The sequence below is a fragment of the Manduca sexta genome, chromosome 3 (genome assembly GCF_014839805.1).
Source record: "Manduca sexta isolate Smith_Timp_Sample1 chromosome 3, JHU_Msex_v1.0, whole genome shotgun sequence".
NCBI classification, from domain to species: Eukaryota; Metazoa; Arthropoda; class Insecta; order Lepidoptera; family Sphingidae; genus Manduca; species Manduca sexta.
Window position 1 is genome coordinate 6,163,340 of NC_051117.1, and position 19,273 is coordinate 6,182,612.

Below are 19,273 nucleotides of genomic sequence, written 5' to 3' on the forward strand. Positions count from 1 at the left end.
CTATTCAATAATTGCTCGACTATTGCCACTTTGAAAACAGTACACAGCATACGCAGAATGATATGTTTATTAGAATATAATAGTATGCATTTAGAAGGAGAATTAGTGGCGTAAAATTTTTAGAGATATTTTTGGGAGCCTTATTGATTTTTTATAGTTATTATTGCAATAGAATTTTTTTTGGACCTAGTGATCTAGTAACGTGTAGCATTACTATATGTTATTAAAAAAGAGTGAAACAATTAAAAAAGGGCTTTGACATTGGTGAAATAATCGACAGGCAGCGATAAAACCACAATCGAAAAATTTTATTGGATTGACGTTTCTTTCTTACTTACGTCACGGCAGAATGGTCTCTGACCTTAGGCGGTTCCCTGTGGAACGAATTTAAAATTAAATGGATTGACGTTTGACAATGACACCTCAAGTAAACAAGAGTAATAAACTCTAGTTTATTGGTCTCTGTAAACAATTTCGCCGGTTTGATAAGCTTGAATTTAATTAGAAAATGGGGAATATAATAATGAGTTGATGTGTAATAAAAGTGTTCTCCACGTTTGAGTGCCGTATGATGTTTACCTGGAGATTTAAGAGATTATCACGTCATTTACCTACGATCAGAAACCACTTTTTAATGTTTTAAAGTAAATTATTGTGACGTTCTGTATCAATAAGTTTAAGCCTTTAGTATACATATGATTACCTATTATTTGTATCTTCCTGCTTCCTGTGATGTTTATAACGATTATCTAACGTAGCATCCGATTAGGTTATTACCAGTATTATAACCAGGTTTCACTAATTTTCTGTTTCGCACTATATCTTTCCACTATTTTCTCAGGTATGCTGCGACTACGGTCTCCACGTGGGCGTGACTTGGTGGTCTCCGTCAGTGAAGAAGGAGATGGAACAGCTGGTCTCCGAGCAGTACGGCGTGAACTCGTTCAAGATGTTCATGGCGTACAGAGATGCTTGGATGCTGGATGATTACGATCTCTACTGCGCCATGGAAACATGCACGCTTTTGAAAGCTCTGCCTCAGGTAATATATATTTATATAGTAGCCTCTACATTAACAGTATAATAAATATAATAATATCAGCCCTTTATTTTGTATATTGTCCCACTGCTGGGCACGAGCCTCCTCTACTACCAGCAGGGATTAGGCCTAATAGTCCACCACCCTGGAAATTCCTATAGAGAACCTCGCAGGTATGCAGGTTTTATTACAATGTTTTCCTTCACCGTTAAAGCAAGCGATAATTCACAAAGAATACACACATCATTTTATAAAAACCAGAGGTGTGTGCCATTGGATTTTTAACCTGCGAACATTTGTCTCGTCAGTCCGTTTCACACCCAACTAGGTTATTGCTACTACTTTTACTATTAACCACATAATTAGATGAAATAACATTGCATTACGTATTTCTATGATACTATTTCTACTCTGTCAAACTGGAACATCATGTCTAAATCTTACTATAATTGAACATCCAAATTCCAGGTACATGCAGAGAACGGGCACATAATAGCTCGCAACACGGAGAAACTCCTCACTGCTGGAGTGACTGGCCCTGAGGGTCACGAGATGTCGCGCGATGAGGAAGTGGAGGCGGAAGCTGTGAACAGAGCATGTGTCATCGCCAACCAGGTATAGTTAAATCTTTTATGTTTATATAGTACACAATTATTGATAAATATTATTTATTCCAATCCGTCTTGGATGAGACTCAATTAAGCAGGCAATATTAAATATTACTTAAAAAATAAATAAGGTCAGGGAGCCCTATTCCATCTATGTCTATGTCTATATCACTCTTTTTGTAATCACGGGCCCTATAATAGGTAAATAGGGGATTTTAGGACTCCATTACCCTGATCTTATAGATAATTATTTATTATCTACAAATATTTGTTAGCCCCCTAATATAAAAAATCCATTCCATTTATTGGGCACAAGGTCTTTGAAATGCTATAAAATGGACAGTAGTCACCTCACACCTCTGATTGATGTAAGCAATTTAACACAAAGCACTACAAACTAGGCTTGCTTCCCAGGCTTCCCAGCATTGTTACTTTTCAAAATAATTATTTTAAGCTTGCTTTTCCAATTAAGACCAGTATATTTAAAGTTTTGAGTGAATTACACCTCTGCCAAGCCCGTTAACACTAAAGAGAAATGTTTGCAGGCCAACTCCCCCCTGTACATAGTGCACATGATGTCTAAGAGCGCGGTGGAGGCACTGGATCTGGCCCGCAAGAGACAGAAGCAGCCCGTCTTTGGAGAGACTCTCGCTGCCACCGTCGGCACTGATGGTAAGTTTAACATAAAAGGTTGAAGTAGTTATAATGTTACTACTCACTTACGCGTTTTATTCCCGAAAGGGTAAGCAGAGACGCAATTGGACGCAATTCCGTCCCATGATGTGATAACGGGCGAAGGAGATTGGAAATTTTGCCTGGTATGGCAATATGTTTAGAGCGGAACATATGGTTGAAAAGTGGGTGCCCTGGTTGCACTTCTGCTTACCCCTTTTAGATAAAGGCGTGATATATTTATGTTTTAGTCGAGGAAGGAAAGGGATAATGTCAACAAGTACACAGTTCAATTAAAATATCTTTATATTTGATGTAAAAAGGATTTAATTTTTATCGAGAAATTCACACTGAATTTATGGAGGATTTGGAACATAGAATAAAATGAATACAGGTTCTCTGCAAAATGTAGTTATATTACATCCCGGGGTTCTTTAATTTCTCCCCATAAACGATCTACGCAAAATGAGCTGTGTCTGGAAGTATGGCGGATTTTTAGGTTCCAATTCAATTAAATGTAGAACAGGAACCGTGCACAAGCCTGGGATTGTAATACCGAAATAAAATCCGAAAATAATTTTTATTTGAAAAGCTTTATACTTGTGTGATCAGGTACACACTACCGCAACTCGTGCTTCCGCCACGCGGCCGCGCACGTGCTTTCGCCGCCGCTGCGCCCCGACACGCGCACGCCGCAAGCCATGGTCGAGGCACTCGCCGAGTGAGTACAATTGATCTATTTCATTTTCTTTCAAATTTAATATAAATTCGTCAATCATCAAAATCAATTTTTTATTTTTTATAGGTGTATGGTAATATGAACTCACTGGACCTGATGGTAAGTGGAATGAGGTCCAATAGAATGTCGACTGACGAGACGAGTACCCCTCGACAGTCGACACAATTATACCGGCCTGTTGGAACCGGATATATACAGGGTGCTCTCGGAACACGATACACCATTGGGCTACTATAGAAGGTTCTAACACCTTGTGTATAGTGGTCACCATCCAGGCAGATATAAAATATATCCTACCTCCAGCATATACACTTGAAAAGACTAATATTTATAGTTATATGTAATACTTAATATTAATTCCAGTGACCGGCTGCAGCTGATAGGTAGCGACAACTGCACATTCCATGAGAAAGACAAGGAGCTTGGTAAAGGAAACTTCTCCAAGATTCCCAACGGAGTGAACGGCGTGGAGGACCGCATGTCTATACTTTGGGAGAAGGCAGTTAACACTGGTATGTTTTATTTACTATTAAATTCAGCATCAGTACTGGTTTCAATTTATGGTGAAATTTATTATTATTATCTTTTTAAATTATTTATTAAAGACACATTGTTCTAAGCTACATTTTTGTCCTTAATTATATGCCTTATTTAAGTTTACATTGAAAGTGATAAAGAAAAAGAATATTAAACTATACACAATTACACAAAGATTAGTACAACTAGTATACCCGCAAAGTCCGTTAAACATTATGACCCTCCTGTGTATATAATGATATGATGTGAGAATGTGGTTCACCCATGGTAACTAAAAGACCAACTCGCTGCTGGCGGCTAGTATTATTGAACAATTTTTCCAACACTAGAAGGGGCCTTCGTTCCCCACGAAATTGAATAGACCCATGATGACTTTGTATTATTATATGTATTTGTATTGAAATATTACCTAAAAAAAACCGCTCTGCCTCTACTAAAATCTGTGCGCATTCATACAAAACACAAACCTTCACGCATTTTATTTTAAAGGCGTTAAGGGAGTTGCAAGTCCAGGCAAATTGTAATTTGTAAAATATTCGCAGACACAATGGACCCGTGCCGGTTCGTGGCGGTGACCAGCTCGACGGCAGCGAAGGTGTTCAACCTGTGGCCGCAGAAGGGCCGCGTGGCCGTCAACAGCGACGCGGACATAGTCGTGTGGGACCCGCGCCTCGAGAGAACCATCACCGCAGCAGCGCATAAGCATGCCGTCGACTTTAATATATTCGAGGTAATTGGTACAGAAGAACAGAAACGAGCGCTTTGTATAGGCACGGCGAGATATTATGCAAACCAGTATGGACTGGAACTTGCAATCAGAAGAGCCGGTAAGAGAATTTCAAAACCAAGTGCGCATGATTCAGCACATCATTGAATTTCTTCAAGATGTGACTACAGACTCATCCCTATGTGTGCCAAGGTGATAGCTTGGCACACATAGGGATAAATAAGTCTTCTAAAAGAACATACGAGGGAGCTTTTGAATTCTAAAACTGTCCGAGTTACCATACATGAAACACGATGTAACCTACATTACATAAATAATTAAGATATATATCGCATGAGCTAAAGACAGTCTGCCAGAAGCTTGCGGAAATCGGGTTATATGGACTCTTTACCACTGATTCATACCAATTTGTCAGCCACATTAAATCTACAATGAAAAAAAATAAAAGAATTGTTGGCTTTGCTGGTAGCAACCAGGGTACCGATTTTCGCAGTACAGTACGCAGTACAAAGGTGTTCTGTCTAATGATGGGATGAAGCCCATGGCCATAACACTAATTGTAGACAGAAAAATCAATTTTCATTTTAAACTGACCCAGGATTTGAACCCGAGATCCCATAGCAGTGGTCATATAAACATTGTGATGTTATCATTAATGAGCCATCGTGTCGCTCACCACCAGGCAATTGGCTTGTTCTCATTTAGTTTCACATTTTGTTAATTCCAGGGCCAGCGTGTGACGGGAGGCCCTCAGTACGTGATCGTGAACGGTCGTGTGTGTCTTGACGATGGAGAGCTGAGGGTTGTGGAAGGTAAGTCATCTGTAAATAAGCTTAATTAAATATGTGATTAAGGTCCATTTTGGTGGAGGCATTAGATACTAGTCATTCACCTAAGTAGCTGAATAAATTCAAAATTGCAAATAGCCTGTACACTTTGTTTTCTTGTTTCTTTTTTATATCGTATTTTCTTCACAAAAAAAACTACTTCACATAAAAAAAAAACAATTTAAGCTAAAATGATGTTTTCAAGTCTTGAATTTGTCCTGCTACTGCTGATATTGTTAATAATATGTAAGAAACATTATATAGGTTCTTTGTAATAATTATCTAACTGAATTAACGATGTAATAATCTGACCCAGGTCTCGGCAAGTTCCTGAAGACTCCACCGAACAGCCCGTTCGTGTACGGCGGCGCGCCATCTATCGGCAAGCAGCAGTCTGCGCCACCCTCCCCGCAACAGGAGTCTCCCGTCAGAGTCACCAATGGCACTCCCACACCCACCGGTAAGAGCAGCTCTCTGAAAACTCCAAGAAACAACCCGCAACTAAACATGACAAAAACAATTATCACTATTGTTACATTTACAATTTGATGGGGATGAGTGTCAATAAATAGATTTTCAACTCAATCGACATCTATTATGGTAACATACTTCAGTTAAGCCACACACAAGGGCCAGAGCAAATATGGAGGAGGACAGCGCAGAGAATTTTTTACTGTCAAACTATTATCGACATTGTATTCATTGAAATAATATTTAAAATCAATTAACACAGCAATGTAATGCAATGTTATTGTGTTAGTGGATTTGAGTGGATGGCCCCAAAAGCCAGTATCAAAATGCTACATCATCTGAGATACTGGTACTGTGCTGATTGGTCAGCTATAGATGGATATAATACTGTCTCCACTACTAAAAAGCAAACATATCACGCCTTTATCCTCAAAGGGTAGGCAGGACACTCACTTTTTGCCATAAGTGCTACACCATATCAGGATACTAACGCAATATCACTACCCGACACGGGATACGAACCCAACACGCAATGCCACTACTGACCAATACAAAGCTAATAATGTAATAATATTGTGTAATTATACATTGTACATGCTACTTTAAACATACATAAATGTATGATACATAAAATCGATATTGAATCCCTAAAATCCAGACGTGTCCACAACGCTCGTGCCTCATGGTTTGTCCCGCCTAACTTCTGACTACCGACCTAGGCTTCCAAGATGCAGGTTCTGGTTTGAGAGTCAATGACCTTATATATATAAAACTAGTATTCGCCTAAATAAATATATATATATATATATAAACTAGCTTTTGTTCGCGGCTTCGCCCGCGTGAAGGAGTTTTCCGGGATACATTTTTTCCGATTTACTTGATATGTATCGTCATATTATGACCAAATTACACAAAATCATAATAAATTCTAGTCTATATGTTATTCTGATGTATAAGCAATATTACTGTAATGTTTGACCCAAATCCGTTCAGTAGTTTTTTCGTGAAAGAGGAACAAACATTCATACGTTCATCCTCACAAACTTTCGCATTTATAATATTAGTAGGATAAATAATAAATGTTTGTTCAACAGACTTGATGCTGGTGAACAAGCAGCTGGAGGCGCTGGGTAGCGTGTCTGGCTGCAGCACACCCACGGGACGCAAGATGCGCGAGCCGGGACAGCGGGACCTGCAGAACTCCACATTCTCCATCAGCAGTCAGTATCGCCATTCTTGGGCCGTAGCGTAGAAAGTTTACTATAATCGTTACCGCTAATGTTGTGTATTAGAATAACATATCTTAGCGATAGATTTATAGATACGATATTTCATTTTGTTTTTTTTGCTATGAATGACGAGACGAGCTTGCCATTCGCCTGATGGTAAGCGATACGACCGCCTATAAACAGAAGAAACACCATCCAACACCTTGAATTACAAATTGTTATTTGGTATTCCACTGCGCTCGCCATCCTGAGACACGATATGTTAGTGTTATTTTGTCCAGTAGTTACACTGGCTACAACATTCCCATACATGTTTCACTGCACTGATGGGCTGGGAACCACCCTTGCTAGATATATTCTTGAATCAATATAATATTAATGCCCTATTCACCTATGATGATAGTACACAAACTCCAAAGCTACTAGCTAACTGTATTTTATAGTATATGTGACTATCAATGGTGAATCTGAATAAATAAAATACATGAATGACTTGCTAATTTCGTAATATTATTCCAAGAGAACATAAAATTATACACACACTTATACTTTAGAATAAGAATGACTTTTATATAGGATATATTAAAATAAAAATGTATAATTAAAACCGACATCTCCAGTACAGGCACAGGCTAGTGTGAACATTATTTACCTATAAATAAATAAATATTATTAATTAACAGCACCTTTAAGTCTTAATAGATTCATATAACAACTACCAGTTTAAATCATAAAAGTTTTGTTTTATATTTAAATAATTATTTTAATGATTGCAAAAATTAATTGAAAGCACCCTTAAGTTTTATTACATTCCTATGGTATCTATCAGCAAAAAAACATGAAACATGCGATTTATTGTATAATTATTTGAATTGCAGAAGAGATAGAGGGACTGGACACGAAGACGTCTGTTCGCGTCAGGAACCCGCCCGGCGGGAAATCTTCCGGACTCTGGTAAACTCCGCACTGGACGGCAAATGGCTTACATCGCGCATACTACTTGTGGAATAGTGACATAGTAAATTATTAATAAGCATTATTAAACACTGTCTTGTTAATTCACACTGAAATATCAGTAAATAACATTGATATCGTGCAATATAACGGTAAAACAATCAATTTGCTAATGGTAATTGTATTGACTTAATGCTTATTTGGTAAATTTACTCTAGCGGTAAATAAGATCAATTATTCACAAGTAGTAGGAAGGCTTCAGGCAGCGACCAATTTAGGCTATTTAAAATAACCCAAAGCTTACAATATAGTTTGTTACAGTTAGCATGACATAATAACTGTTGGTATGTTATTTATATATTCAGTTAAAAATAGACTGATTTGTAAAGTTGTTTAGTGTGTACCGCCATACTTTATAACTGTTAGTTAAATATACATGGGTATTTCTAAAATCATTAAGATTTTATGTATAGAAGCAATATTTTAACTTTGGTATTTGCTACCAAAACATTTGACTTTGTTTTAAGACTATGGAAAATGTAAAGGCCTAATGCTAGGCATTTTTCATACTTTTTAATTGTGAAATTTTATAACGTTTTGGTTTGAACAGTATGGCGGTTCAAATATATCACCCGGTTAGATATAAACATTTTTGGATACCTTCATTAATGTGAACAAAGTTAATTGACTGTTGACTTAAAAAAAAACATCTTTTATCATTTATCCCGATGAAGGTAGCTTAAAAATGTTAAATGTAATTAGACAGTTGACAAGTTATGTGTTATTAGTTACAATTAGCTTTTAATGTTTCGTTAGTTAAACCAATTAATGTTTGACCAGATAGTGATAACAGAATTTTTGAAAACAATTTTATAGGACGTTTGATAGTTCTTTTCAATGATATACATCTATATTGAACTTCCAATATGTGACAATTCTGCAATTTTCTAGCATTTACAAGTATGTTACACAAGTTATGTTTTAACTTGAATGTTGTGTGCATGTGACGTAAAATATAATTAACGTCGTGTAGAAGTTACGAGTAATTTAATTTAGTAAGTTGACAAATAAGTCAATTTTTAAATCATTAATTCACTATCGATAATGTGATTTTTACATTTGAATCCAATTTATTTATTTAATATCCTGTTAATTCCTAAACTAAAGCATGTATTGCGAATTAAACGTGTGTTGTGCTTACGAATGTCAAATCCCATTTAATATAAGTATTAGGAATAGATTTTTATTGTTTTTATACTAAGCACCTTTGAAATTGAAGTTTCTAATCGTGTTCATTATGACTTCCATTCTTAAACGCTGTACAAACAATTCGATGTTTGATTAGAAACCCGCTAGTCTTGCATCCCGCGTCACGGTTTTGTAGCGTTACGTTTATTATGAATGTATATTCTTTATTATGCATTGTCACAAAATAAACAATGTAATCTCTGACTTTGTTTTATTTTATTCGTCGTTTCCGTTTAGGAGCCTTACCCCCTTATGCATAGACGTTATTTATCTAAGCTCTATCTTTGCTGTGATAACAAATTTGTTTCTCAGTGCCGACGGCATGGCAGCCTTCGCAGTGCGTAGTCATAGGGCCGTTGTGATTGGCTAATATTGAGATATAACTTGAATCTAGTTGCCTATCTGATAAAAAAAGCTAAACAAACAGCAAGCTGTCAGATAAATAAATCTGAGAAACAGACTTGTTATCACAGCAGTGCTCCTTCCTTAGATAATTAGTAACGTCTATGAATAAGAGAACCCTCTTATTCATAGACGTTATTAATATATTCATGCAAGACTCATACACGCAACAGTGTTAAAATTATCATATCTAACACGACGTTTTAGTTAAAAGTTCACACTATGTAGATACATTACACTAACCGCTAATTTCAATAAGCATTTCAAATATCTTTTTCAGTCTTTTTAAAAAATGAAAACTTTTGACATGTTACCAGATGACTCATTTTGATTGATTCATTTTCGGAATTGGATTGAAGATTGAGATTGGGATCGTTTATTGAAAACGTATTTTATCTCTCCATTAATTGTTTACAATATGCCTCATCGGCTACCCTGAAAATTTAGCTTAGAATTTGGAAAAAAATAAAACTACATGACTTCGTGTCGTTCTATTGTAATTGGTTGAGAGAACGACACCGGTCACTCGGTCAGTCACAAACATTAAAATTAAACGACATCGACTTACGAGTCGCGTTTATTAGGGGCATTCTAAGTAGACAAACTGAAACGTTTGTTTTTTTAACTAGAATATACGGCCAGTAGTATGACGGGAGTCGGCTTTTCTGCCATCACCAGAGTTTCGTGTGAACGCTCTAGGCGTTCGCAACCCTTCAATTAAGAGATCAACAAATCTATGGGAGGTGTACTAGTATTTATACCTTTCCTCCTTGCATTGCAAATTCGTATGATTAATAATATGATTTTAAAAATCAGTGTATATCCCCAAATAACAATCAAGGCTACAGATGAAATTCACGCTAGTAATATTTGATTTTTTTTCATTAAGCATCTGTAGAAAGCAACACTAAATCAACACAAGAGCCACAAAGTAGATAAGTAAAACTTTGCAAACATAGTTTGTTTATTTTTTTTTTAATATGGCAAAATTTAAAAATATCCGTTATGGCTGATTAGTATAGATAGCGTGTCTCAATATTTCTTACATGGGAGCTAGTTATTTGGATGTTATTGAAGCAAATTTATGAGGTTTATTTTTTTCGCTTTTCACATAACCATTGAATGGAAGTATGTTCACTATTCTTGGGAAAATTTTACATCATTTGATTTGTTTATTTTTATCTTGGAGCTTTCATTAGTTATAAAAAAATTAAGTTTTTTTACACTTCTTTTAATATTGGACATATACTTTACATTCGACAATGTAAAGTATTGGTAAGGTAAATATGACAAAACTCATCGTACACGTTCTATAATGTAATCCAAGAGCATATAGCAGGAAATTATTATTACATCTTGATTAATAACTCCATCTATCGGAAGAATGTGAAATGAAACAATAAATACAATTTTTAAGTTGTTTATTAAAATAATATTCGTTCAACTGAACACAAGACATGGGACCAGACCTAATAAACTGAGTTTTTCTAATTTGCCAATTTTTTTCTACAAAACAAAATTAACCGGCTCGTTGGAGCCTTGTCTTCCCTTAACAATAAAAACAACCTATAAAAATCTATCAACATAAAGACCATCGGAGGTAAACCAGCATTTACATTTGTTAAGTATTTAAATTTGGCACAGATATATTATTTAGTGTCCGTATTATTTTTGACAATTTATTTCGTTCTAGATGGTTTTGGCACGGAGGTTGAAACATAAAACCGTTGTCGGTGCAAAAAATAAAATCATTCCCTCATTTTAGTCAACTCAATAGACCTAATTAATAAAAGAAATTCTAATTTCAAACTACTAGAGCTCAATTCTCTTGTGTCCGATTTATAAAATATCTCTCAATATACAAATTATAAATCTATTGAGGAATATTTTACTGAAATATAGATTTGAGAATGAAGCCCATTACTCCAATTATTGCACAAAATTCAATAAGTATATCATGCAAAATCAAACGAATGATTAAACAATGATTCAGTTGATGAACTTCGGTCGAATTTTAAAATAGTCTGATTCTTTCTGTCGTGTTTATAATTTTGAATAATTTTACAAATTTATGTCCGATACAATCAACTTACTGTAAGTGCACAATTTTAATATAAGTCATGGTTTTGATATTGCAATTAACAAAGTTAAAATTCTTAATAATAACAATAAAAAAAGTAATTAACAAAAATGCGGCGTCGGATAAACAAACCATCTTGCGAACATTCCCTGGGCACTATTCAATTCTTTAATTTTAATAATAATTATATAAATGCAATATTTTATATACCAAAAGGTCCTAAATATTCATGAATTACAAATTTATTTACAACTTCTATCATCTGGGGGTTGCCAATGTTAAAATACGTATTCCTTGTGTCATCGTGGTATTTTGAGTAGGCATTATTCAACTTATATTTTCCATTTTAAACTTCTTTTTATATAGTTATAATGTATACATATGTAAGTAGCATAGTACTTATGATCTAGTATGACACAGTTAGATTAAACCTATATTTTATACATTTACATCATGTACGTACTTACACTATACAGTGTTTGATTGTGTACCGCAATGCCCTTTCGCTCAAAAAATAAAAAAAAACGAGTGCATCTGTCAATTTAGCACTAAGTTTCAAGAAACCATTCATAGATGGCGTGGTAGATAAAATTTAAAATTTAAATGTCGAACATAAAACGCGTCTGTAAAGGGCAACCGATACACAACCAAAATAATTATTTCACTCATACAACGTTCCTAATCTAACCTACGACAGTCTAACAAGTTCCGCACAACGGAAAAACAATTTTCCCTTCGGTTCGCCTTAACAATTACTTTATACACGCTTATCGCGAAGGGAAAACACTATATAAACCAAACTGAAAGTTCTAACGCTACGTGGAACCATGTGGTGCAGGCCGTTATAACTTTACGTAAACAGGATTATACCACTCGTTTTCAAGACAAATATTTGAAAAAAATTAAATACATTCACCGGATATGGATTAAAAAAATTACCGCAACAACATTTGAATTCAAGATCGAAAAATAAAACATATTCTGACACCGAATATGATTTAAAAATAATAAACATTATCCGAGTTATAATTTAAAGTACCTTTAAGTTAATAAAATGGGCACACTTTTTGACAAATAAACATCGTTAAATAAAATACATTGAATCAAAATCATTCCACGTGTCCCAAACGAGTCGTAAATCCAAAAGACAAATATAATTCAATATCCAAAACATTAAGAGAGCAAAAAAGACAACAGCTGGTGCGGTACAATGAAATCGTGGCATATCATAAATGGCTTGAGTAATATATTTTTCGATGTTTTCAAATGGATGCTTTGTTGTCAAACGACAAATGATTACATTTAAAACACACTATCCATCGACTGCATCAGTTAAAATCGTCAATATCATCAAATTTCATCATCGATGCACAGTGTGAAGTTTAATTTTCGCGAAATATAATGTAGTAAACATATAAAACAGTAGTTTAAAATTGCATTATAATTTAACGTCACAATCTTTGATTATACATAGACGAAAATATTTCTTGATATATCGGAGCTGAGTACATGGTAGTGTGGGATATTTGAAATATTTATATAATAATGCGGTTTGCCATACTTCTACTACTCAAATATTGGAATAAAGAAGGAAAGTCTATATAGCCTCTTGACCAAGGATAAAATAGTTCGTTTAAGATCTTTTTTAACAAATGGCTGTTAGAAAAACTTCGTAAAAAGGACAATTCGGTAGTTAATGCGTGTGTTACTAACGCCATCTGTGTTCTAAATTCGGAAACTTTATAACTGAAGTTTGATAATTTGAATATAAAGTACAATTTATCCGTCAAGGGGGTACGTAGAAATTTACGGTAGAAGTAAAGATGATAGAAATGGCACATCTAAATGTGACTAGCGAGACGACAATATTCGAATATTAAAAGTATGGAACGAAATGCACAATAAATGACTCGATTTTGGCTCACAATTTTGAGATCACTTCAAACTGACTATTTAATGCGGATAGACTAAAAAGCCGAATAAAAAAGCCGCGAAAAGCGTCGGCATATATTTTGGGGTGTTCACCTCAAGTCATGTTTGCAGTCAACAGCCTTCGCCCGCGCCTTTTTCACCCGCTGTAAGTTTCAGTTTACTTCTAACTTGGTAAAGATGTGAAACGTTGATCTCCAGAAATACCGCACATTTGGTAATAAACGTGTTAGCAAACAAAATCATTAGGCCATACTTCCTGCTATGTGTCCGGAATAAATAAAACGCGATCGCTTCGACCGTAACAGATCTCGAAAATGTCGGTATTCCCGGACGTCAAAACTTAAACCAATTTAGCACCCGATTCAAATAAACGCCAAAAGAGGTAGCAACTATACATCGTTGAAACAATCATGTTCAGTAACGTTCAGTAACGTTCAGTATCACAACCGTCACTTATCGTCCCGCCGGTGCGTGGTGTCGCGGTTGCGCTCGGTGAGTATGCGCTATGAGACGGAGATGACCTCGTGGCCGGGCCGGGCGGTGGCGCGGGGCCAGCTCTGCGAGGTGAGCTGCCCCACGGACAGGGGGTTGTTGGCGTCGCGCGGGTTCGTGCCCACGGGGTGGCGCGGCGGCGGCGGGTCGGACGCGGGCGACGCCAGCGACGACAGAGCGCTCAGCCCGCCTGGACTGGACAGCGAGTTGCCCGTGTCCGCGTCGCCGTCGCTCGACGCGTCCGACAACTCCTCCAGCTTGACGTCCTCCTCAGAACAGGGCGACTGGGGTGTCGCCATCGGCAGCGGCACGGTCCCCGACGCCGCCGCCAGGGCTTCCATGTACCGCACGCACTTCTTCTTCCGCCTGCGGAAGAAATCACAATTATAACCGATCTATCATAGCTGGAACTTTCATATTTCTTTTTTACGTCAGGCATTTCTTCTAATATTGTTCTTTGAAATATGAAAGAATCCGAATCAAACATTAAAAGCTAAATGGTCCTACTACATCGAAACACGCATAAAACATAATGTTAACGGATCATGCTCGAAATTGTTAAAACTGATAGACACGCGTAGATCGGAGCATGCTAGTTCGCATTAGATCTTATTGAACTGAAGCTTAACACTACCTACATAATAAAATAAAACATTCCATTGGACACAACAAAAATAAACGTTTCTATGTTTACTAAAATCGTCGACGAACTAACAAACATGGAGACGGAAAACTTAAAATAAATTACTACTTAAATGGTAGACTTCACACAACAAAATTTCACAAACGGTTTCAAATTATCTTAAGCGTATCAAACAGAAGCATCGATTAACTGTGCAACACATTCATATTTACAAAAATAACACACTAAGGGCCTCACCAATAAACATTTTAAAGTGTTCTTACCACTGTTTGTAACTCTCAAATATTTGTTATCAGAAAGTGTCAAAACAGATATTTGAACACTATTTAGTTTATTGGTTAGGAGCAAATCTTCACATTAATCTGTTACAGTATCTAGTTCTACAGTAACACATTCGAGATCAATATCAGTAGTGTTTACAACGATTACTACTTTCATTACATCAAATTTTGTAAATTTATCATTATGTTCTACGATATTTCCTTTTGTAATCCCGATATCTTCAATATTGATAACATCATTTTCAACAAATTTATTTTCTTTAAAACCTGTGGTGTATGGTAAATGCATGATAAATCCAAAGGTGTTTCTTCCGTACAATCATTATAAGGTCGTAAAATCCACTTGCAAATAGAAAATTATGACAGATACTTCATGGCTATACAGACAATAGTTTTTGAGATTTACTTATATAAGTAAAACGTAGTAGATATGGGTAAAGAAAGAAATGAATTTATCGCGTATGCACCAAACACTACAGAAATATTTCACGTTATTAATATGTTACTAGTTCATGATAATTTTGATCTCGAATGTGCTAAAAAAACGCGTATTTGAACACCATTCCTGTCGGACTGACCGTGGCTCTTCCGTCGGCGGGGGCAGGCCGGCACTAGAGGTTTACATACGTAGGCTCCTGCGGGGGGCTGCCCACCAGGCTCGCGGGGGGCAACGGCGTCGCCGGCTCTGGCCGGAGCAGCCCGAGCCCGCCCGATACCATAACACTACTTGACTCGGGGCTGTAGCCCAAAACATGAGGGGAACAATGATTACATATGTAAGGGTGGTTTGGTTATTGATAAAGTTGATATAGAATACAATGGAAATATAGAAATAGAAGTATTATAGAGTAAGGATAATAAAAGATATTAAAATGGGAAAATAGAAAATGTAGATAATGTGTTAGATAATTAAGGTGTTAATATAATAAATAAAAAGAAATATTTATACAAAATGATAAAGGTGATGAGTAAATGGAATGGTAAAGTGAGATATGCAATAACAAATGATAAGGTGAGATAGAGTCAAGTAGCATTCGGTAATGTGAATAAAAACGTGGAGCGAATGGATCAAAGACCAATAGTGCCAGCGGAATCCAGCATCGATCCATGAGAAGCGGCAATCATAAGTGGAAAAAACATTTCGTTAAATATCATTTTGATATCACAATGTATGTTTAACACTATAACATATAACAAAAAGAAGCGTTCCAGCTGTATTCAGAAAATGTGTCAGATTTTTTTGAAAGCTCCCCATAGCAAATGATTGCCCTTCCTCTGGTTGGTTCTGTCCTCTATACCTACATCTACGAGTCCAAACTGTGGTCTACTTTCAAAAAAATCTATTCTTTATCGTTCTACATTTATTTCTTTGTGAAAAGACACATTTTCTGAATCAGTCTCACTTCCTCCGTGTACACATGTTAGGATCCACAATCCATATGATCATAAATACAACAACAACTACTCATTGAAAATAAAATAAAAACATAAAACGACCGGGCTACTCTTACGGCGTTGGAATAAAGACTAAAAGATAAGCCAAGTCTTTCCACATAGAAACAATATGATCGGAAATCACGGCACCGGCGACATGCGCGCATGCGCCGGCTCGAGTCGCGGCGTGACGGTGGCGACAATAAGCGAAAAGAAAAAAAACAGACTCAAACGACACCCACCTGCAAGGCTTACACCACTGGTTCTGCTGGTCGAGGCCATACCTCGCTCGACACTTCTTCAAGTTATTTCCTGGAAGTGACACGGGAATTATGTTAGAAAAACAACTTTCATTGTAAAGTGGAAGTGTATAGGTTCTCCTTCAAACGAGCAAATTAATATAGATTGCAAATTAATTATGTCTTTAATCATGAGAAATTATAATTCTATTAAAAATTTTACTTTTCAAAATAATTGAACTGATTGACTGCGTTATGAAACAGCATGTTTAATTCAAAATCATATTTAAAGCACATTAAAATAATCCAAACTACGATAGCTAGGCTACGAAAAAGCGCATGCAACAGGGCCCCTCGTATCGGTTAGTAGCATGCAGACCAGGCGGGGAGAGGACAAATGAAAGGGAAACAACGGAAAAAACATTGGTTTCAAAATAACACACTACGCGCTTCCAAAAATAAACTCTAACTACGCTATTTTCAGAAATAAATGACAAATAAACATGACGCTTATAAGCAAAATTGAAGCAGAATAGGTTCTCCGGAATCAAAATAAATGTATATCAATCAAGTTCATTTGGCCAGTATCATTGTGAATACACCGCAGGACAGAAGCGGCGCGGGCGGCGGCGGTATGTATCGAGGCGGCTAGGGACGTGACTGACGTCGAGGAGGCTATCGCGCCCGCTTGTCATGCATACAGGCACAGGCACACAAGTACCACAGTACCTCGCACTACTCCTTAGCACACTTCAAGTATCGAGAAGGCTGTCCCAGCCTTGCCGACAGCCGCTGCAAAGCAATTACTCAACTGTTCAAACGTGGCCGCCGTCAACATGCACTCGCGCGCTCCCTGGGCGACCCTCAGGACAGGAGCGACCGGGGCACAAACCGGGACAACCTTCAACGAGCGCCACTGCCTCGTCTCACGTGTGTAGTAGCGATTTAAAATAAATATATGCGATAAATATTAAATAAACAAAATACTGCAATTCTACAACCTGTACCCCTTTAACCAGAGACATTGTGCGTTATGATCGTGGTACGGAACCGAGTTCAAAGCAATTGAACTCCGCGCTGGGGTTCGGTGGGGTCTCGGGGGAGGGCGGGGCGGGTGTGGGGGGTTGTGTGGCGCGCGGAGCGACGAGCGGCCAGCGTCTCCGCTTAATCTCTCGTTAATTGACCTCATTTTTTCATGAGACGTCGGCCGCTCGAGGGCCACGTGCGGGCGGCGTGCGGCGGCCGCGGGCGCGGGGGAAGGGGGACAGGCGGGTCGGAACTCGGAACTCGGAAGCGATCGTCGACGGAGCAAAGGCGGTACCTCCATCGGTTGTCTCCTGTTTTCGTTTCCTCTTCTTGCCCCTTTGCGTATTAGCCCTAGACGACCAATCGGGATAGAGTTGCATGTGCAGCTGCCGTTCCCGGCGCGCCAGCTCGTAATACTTGGCTTGCTCCTCGCGGCCGAGCGCATGCCACTGTACGCAAGCCGCAATATGGAAACAAAAGAGAAATGCACTTGGACGGCGGACTCGGCCGGGCGGCTCCCGCGCCTACCTAACGCTGGTGCTAGAAAAACAGCCCGCAGTGAGCAGCCCGAGATAATTTTGTCTTTGTCATCCTACTAATGAAAATGGCCAATTGTGACGTTCCTCACAGAACCTATTCTGCGGTCGGTATCGGAGTCGCGGCTCGTCTATACATATAACAAACCAATATAGTTTCCGGGGGTGTAGGGTGTACGGTACACGCGCACTCGACGACTACAGTACACAGAAAACGTAACAGCTAGCGGCGCGACGCGGCGCTGACCGGCGCCGTAGCGATGCCGTGCCGGTGTCGGACCGGTGACGGACCGGTGCCGAGCCGCTGCCGGGCCGCCGGGTCGCCGCGCCGCGCCTAACTCCGACTCGTGAGCAACGGTTCCAGCCGCTTTTCTAGCACAGGCGCCGTTGCGCCGCGGTACCACTAACACATTATGTTAAACACGCACACACGCACACTCACATACGGGGACGGATCGGGTTACGGATGCTCCAGTACGTTAGTGGACACAAGCCGGACGGTTAATGTGCGCCGGGCCGGGCCCCGGCAGGCGTGAGGCGAGCCGGCCGGGCGAGTTAGTGTGGACTGTGCGGGGACTGTCCGAGACGGACGGACGGGCTCCGGGACGGGGCGGTGTGTGGGGGGACGGGGGTGAAGCGAGTGTACACAAGCGTCCATGTGACATGACAGCCCAGCCCCTCGCGTGTCGGGTCAGTTCCTAGGGTCCAATACCTCCCAGCTCAGCGGGACTGCGGTCCTTTTTCCGCTTTTTCTTTTTGGAACCGTAACCGTAGTTGTCCCTCGCGCTCCAGCCGGGATACAGCTGCATATGGAGCTGTCTCTCTTGTCTCGCTTTCTCATAGTACTTTGCTTGTTCTTCGCGACTCAACGAATGCCACTGCGTATTGCGGACACGGGATTGTGTTACCAACGGGCCAACATGTCGCTCACGCTCGCAGTGAACGTTCACGGCGTGTTACTCTTGTTAGGAATGAGATCGCCTTCGCGGAACTCGCGTAACGGGTTCGGTTCTCGGTAGCGGCACGCTCCGCGTTAATTTATTATTCAATACATCTATCCGATCGCAGATATGGTCGGTTCGGTCACGTTGCATTGTCTGCCATATTGCAAGCTATGAGCTAAATGTACAATGACGAATCGTATTCCTAACAAGATT

At 38.6% G+C, this 19,273-nt stretch overlaps 2 protein-coding genes across 9 annotated transcripts in view; one reads left to right on the forward strand and one right to left on the reverse strand.

The window, feature by feature from the left end:
• LOC115443825 (dihydropyrimidinase) overlaps window positions 1-9,255 on the forward strand; it is a 61,683-nt gene extending 52,428 nt beyond the window's left edge. For all 3 annotated transcript variants that reach the window (XM_037439027.1, XM_037439028.1, XM_037439025.1), the window contains exons 5-14: window positions 842-1,042; window positions 1,508-1,654; window positions 2,193-2,319; window positions 2,932-3,040; window positions 3,422-3,570; window positions 4,138-4,325; window positions 5,050-5,134; window positions 5,466-5,609; window positions 6,715-6,840; window positions 7,728-9,255. In XM_037439027.1, the coding sequence (XP_037294924.1) occupies window positions 842-1,042; window positions 1,508-1,654; window positions 2,193-2,319; window positions 2,932-3,040; window positions 3,422-3,570; window positions 4,138-4,325; window positions 5,050-5,134; window positions 5,466-5,609; window positions 6,715-6,840; window positions 7,728-7,807 (1,356 nt within the window). In that variant the 3' untranslated portion in view covers window positions 7,808-9,255. The remainder of the gene's footprint in view (window positions 1-841; window positions 1,043-1,507; window positions 1,655-2,192; window positions 2,320-2,931; window positions 3,041-3,421; window positions 3,571-4,137; window positions 4,326-5,049; window positions 5,135-5,465; window positions 5,610-6,714; window positions 6,841-7,727) is intronic.
• A 1,602-nt stretch (window positions 9,256-10,857) lies between these two features.
• Window positions 10,858-19,273, reverse strand: part of LOC115453597 (protein pangolin, isoforms A/H/I/S) — a 160,348-nt gene continuing 151,932 nt past the window's right edge. For 4 of the 6 annotated variants that reach the window (XM_037439881.1, XM_037439878.1, XM_037439890.1 and 1 more), the window contains 3 exons: window positions 18,829-18,994; window positions 16,558-16,627; window positions 10,858-14,323 (listed from right to left, as the gene is read on the reverse strand). In XM_037439881.1, the coding sequence (XP_037295778.1) occupies window positions 13,969-14,323; window positions 16,558-16,627; window positions 18,829-18,994 (591 nt within the window). In that variant the 3' untranslated portion in view covers window positions 10,858-13,968. Of the gene's footprint in view, window positions 14,324-16,557; window positions 16,628-17,875; window positions 18,030-18,828; window positions 18,995-19,273 lie in introns of all 6 variants that reach the window. The other 2 variants (XM_037439884.1, XM_037439895.1) reach the window with 1 other exon arrangement.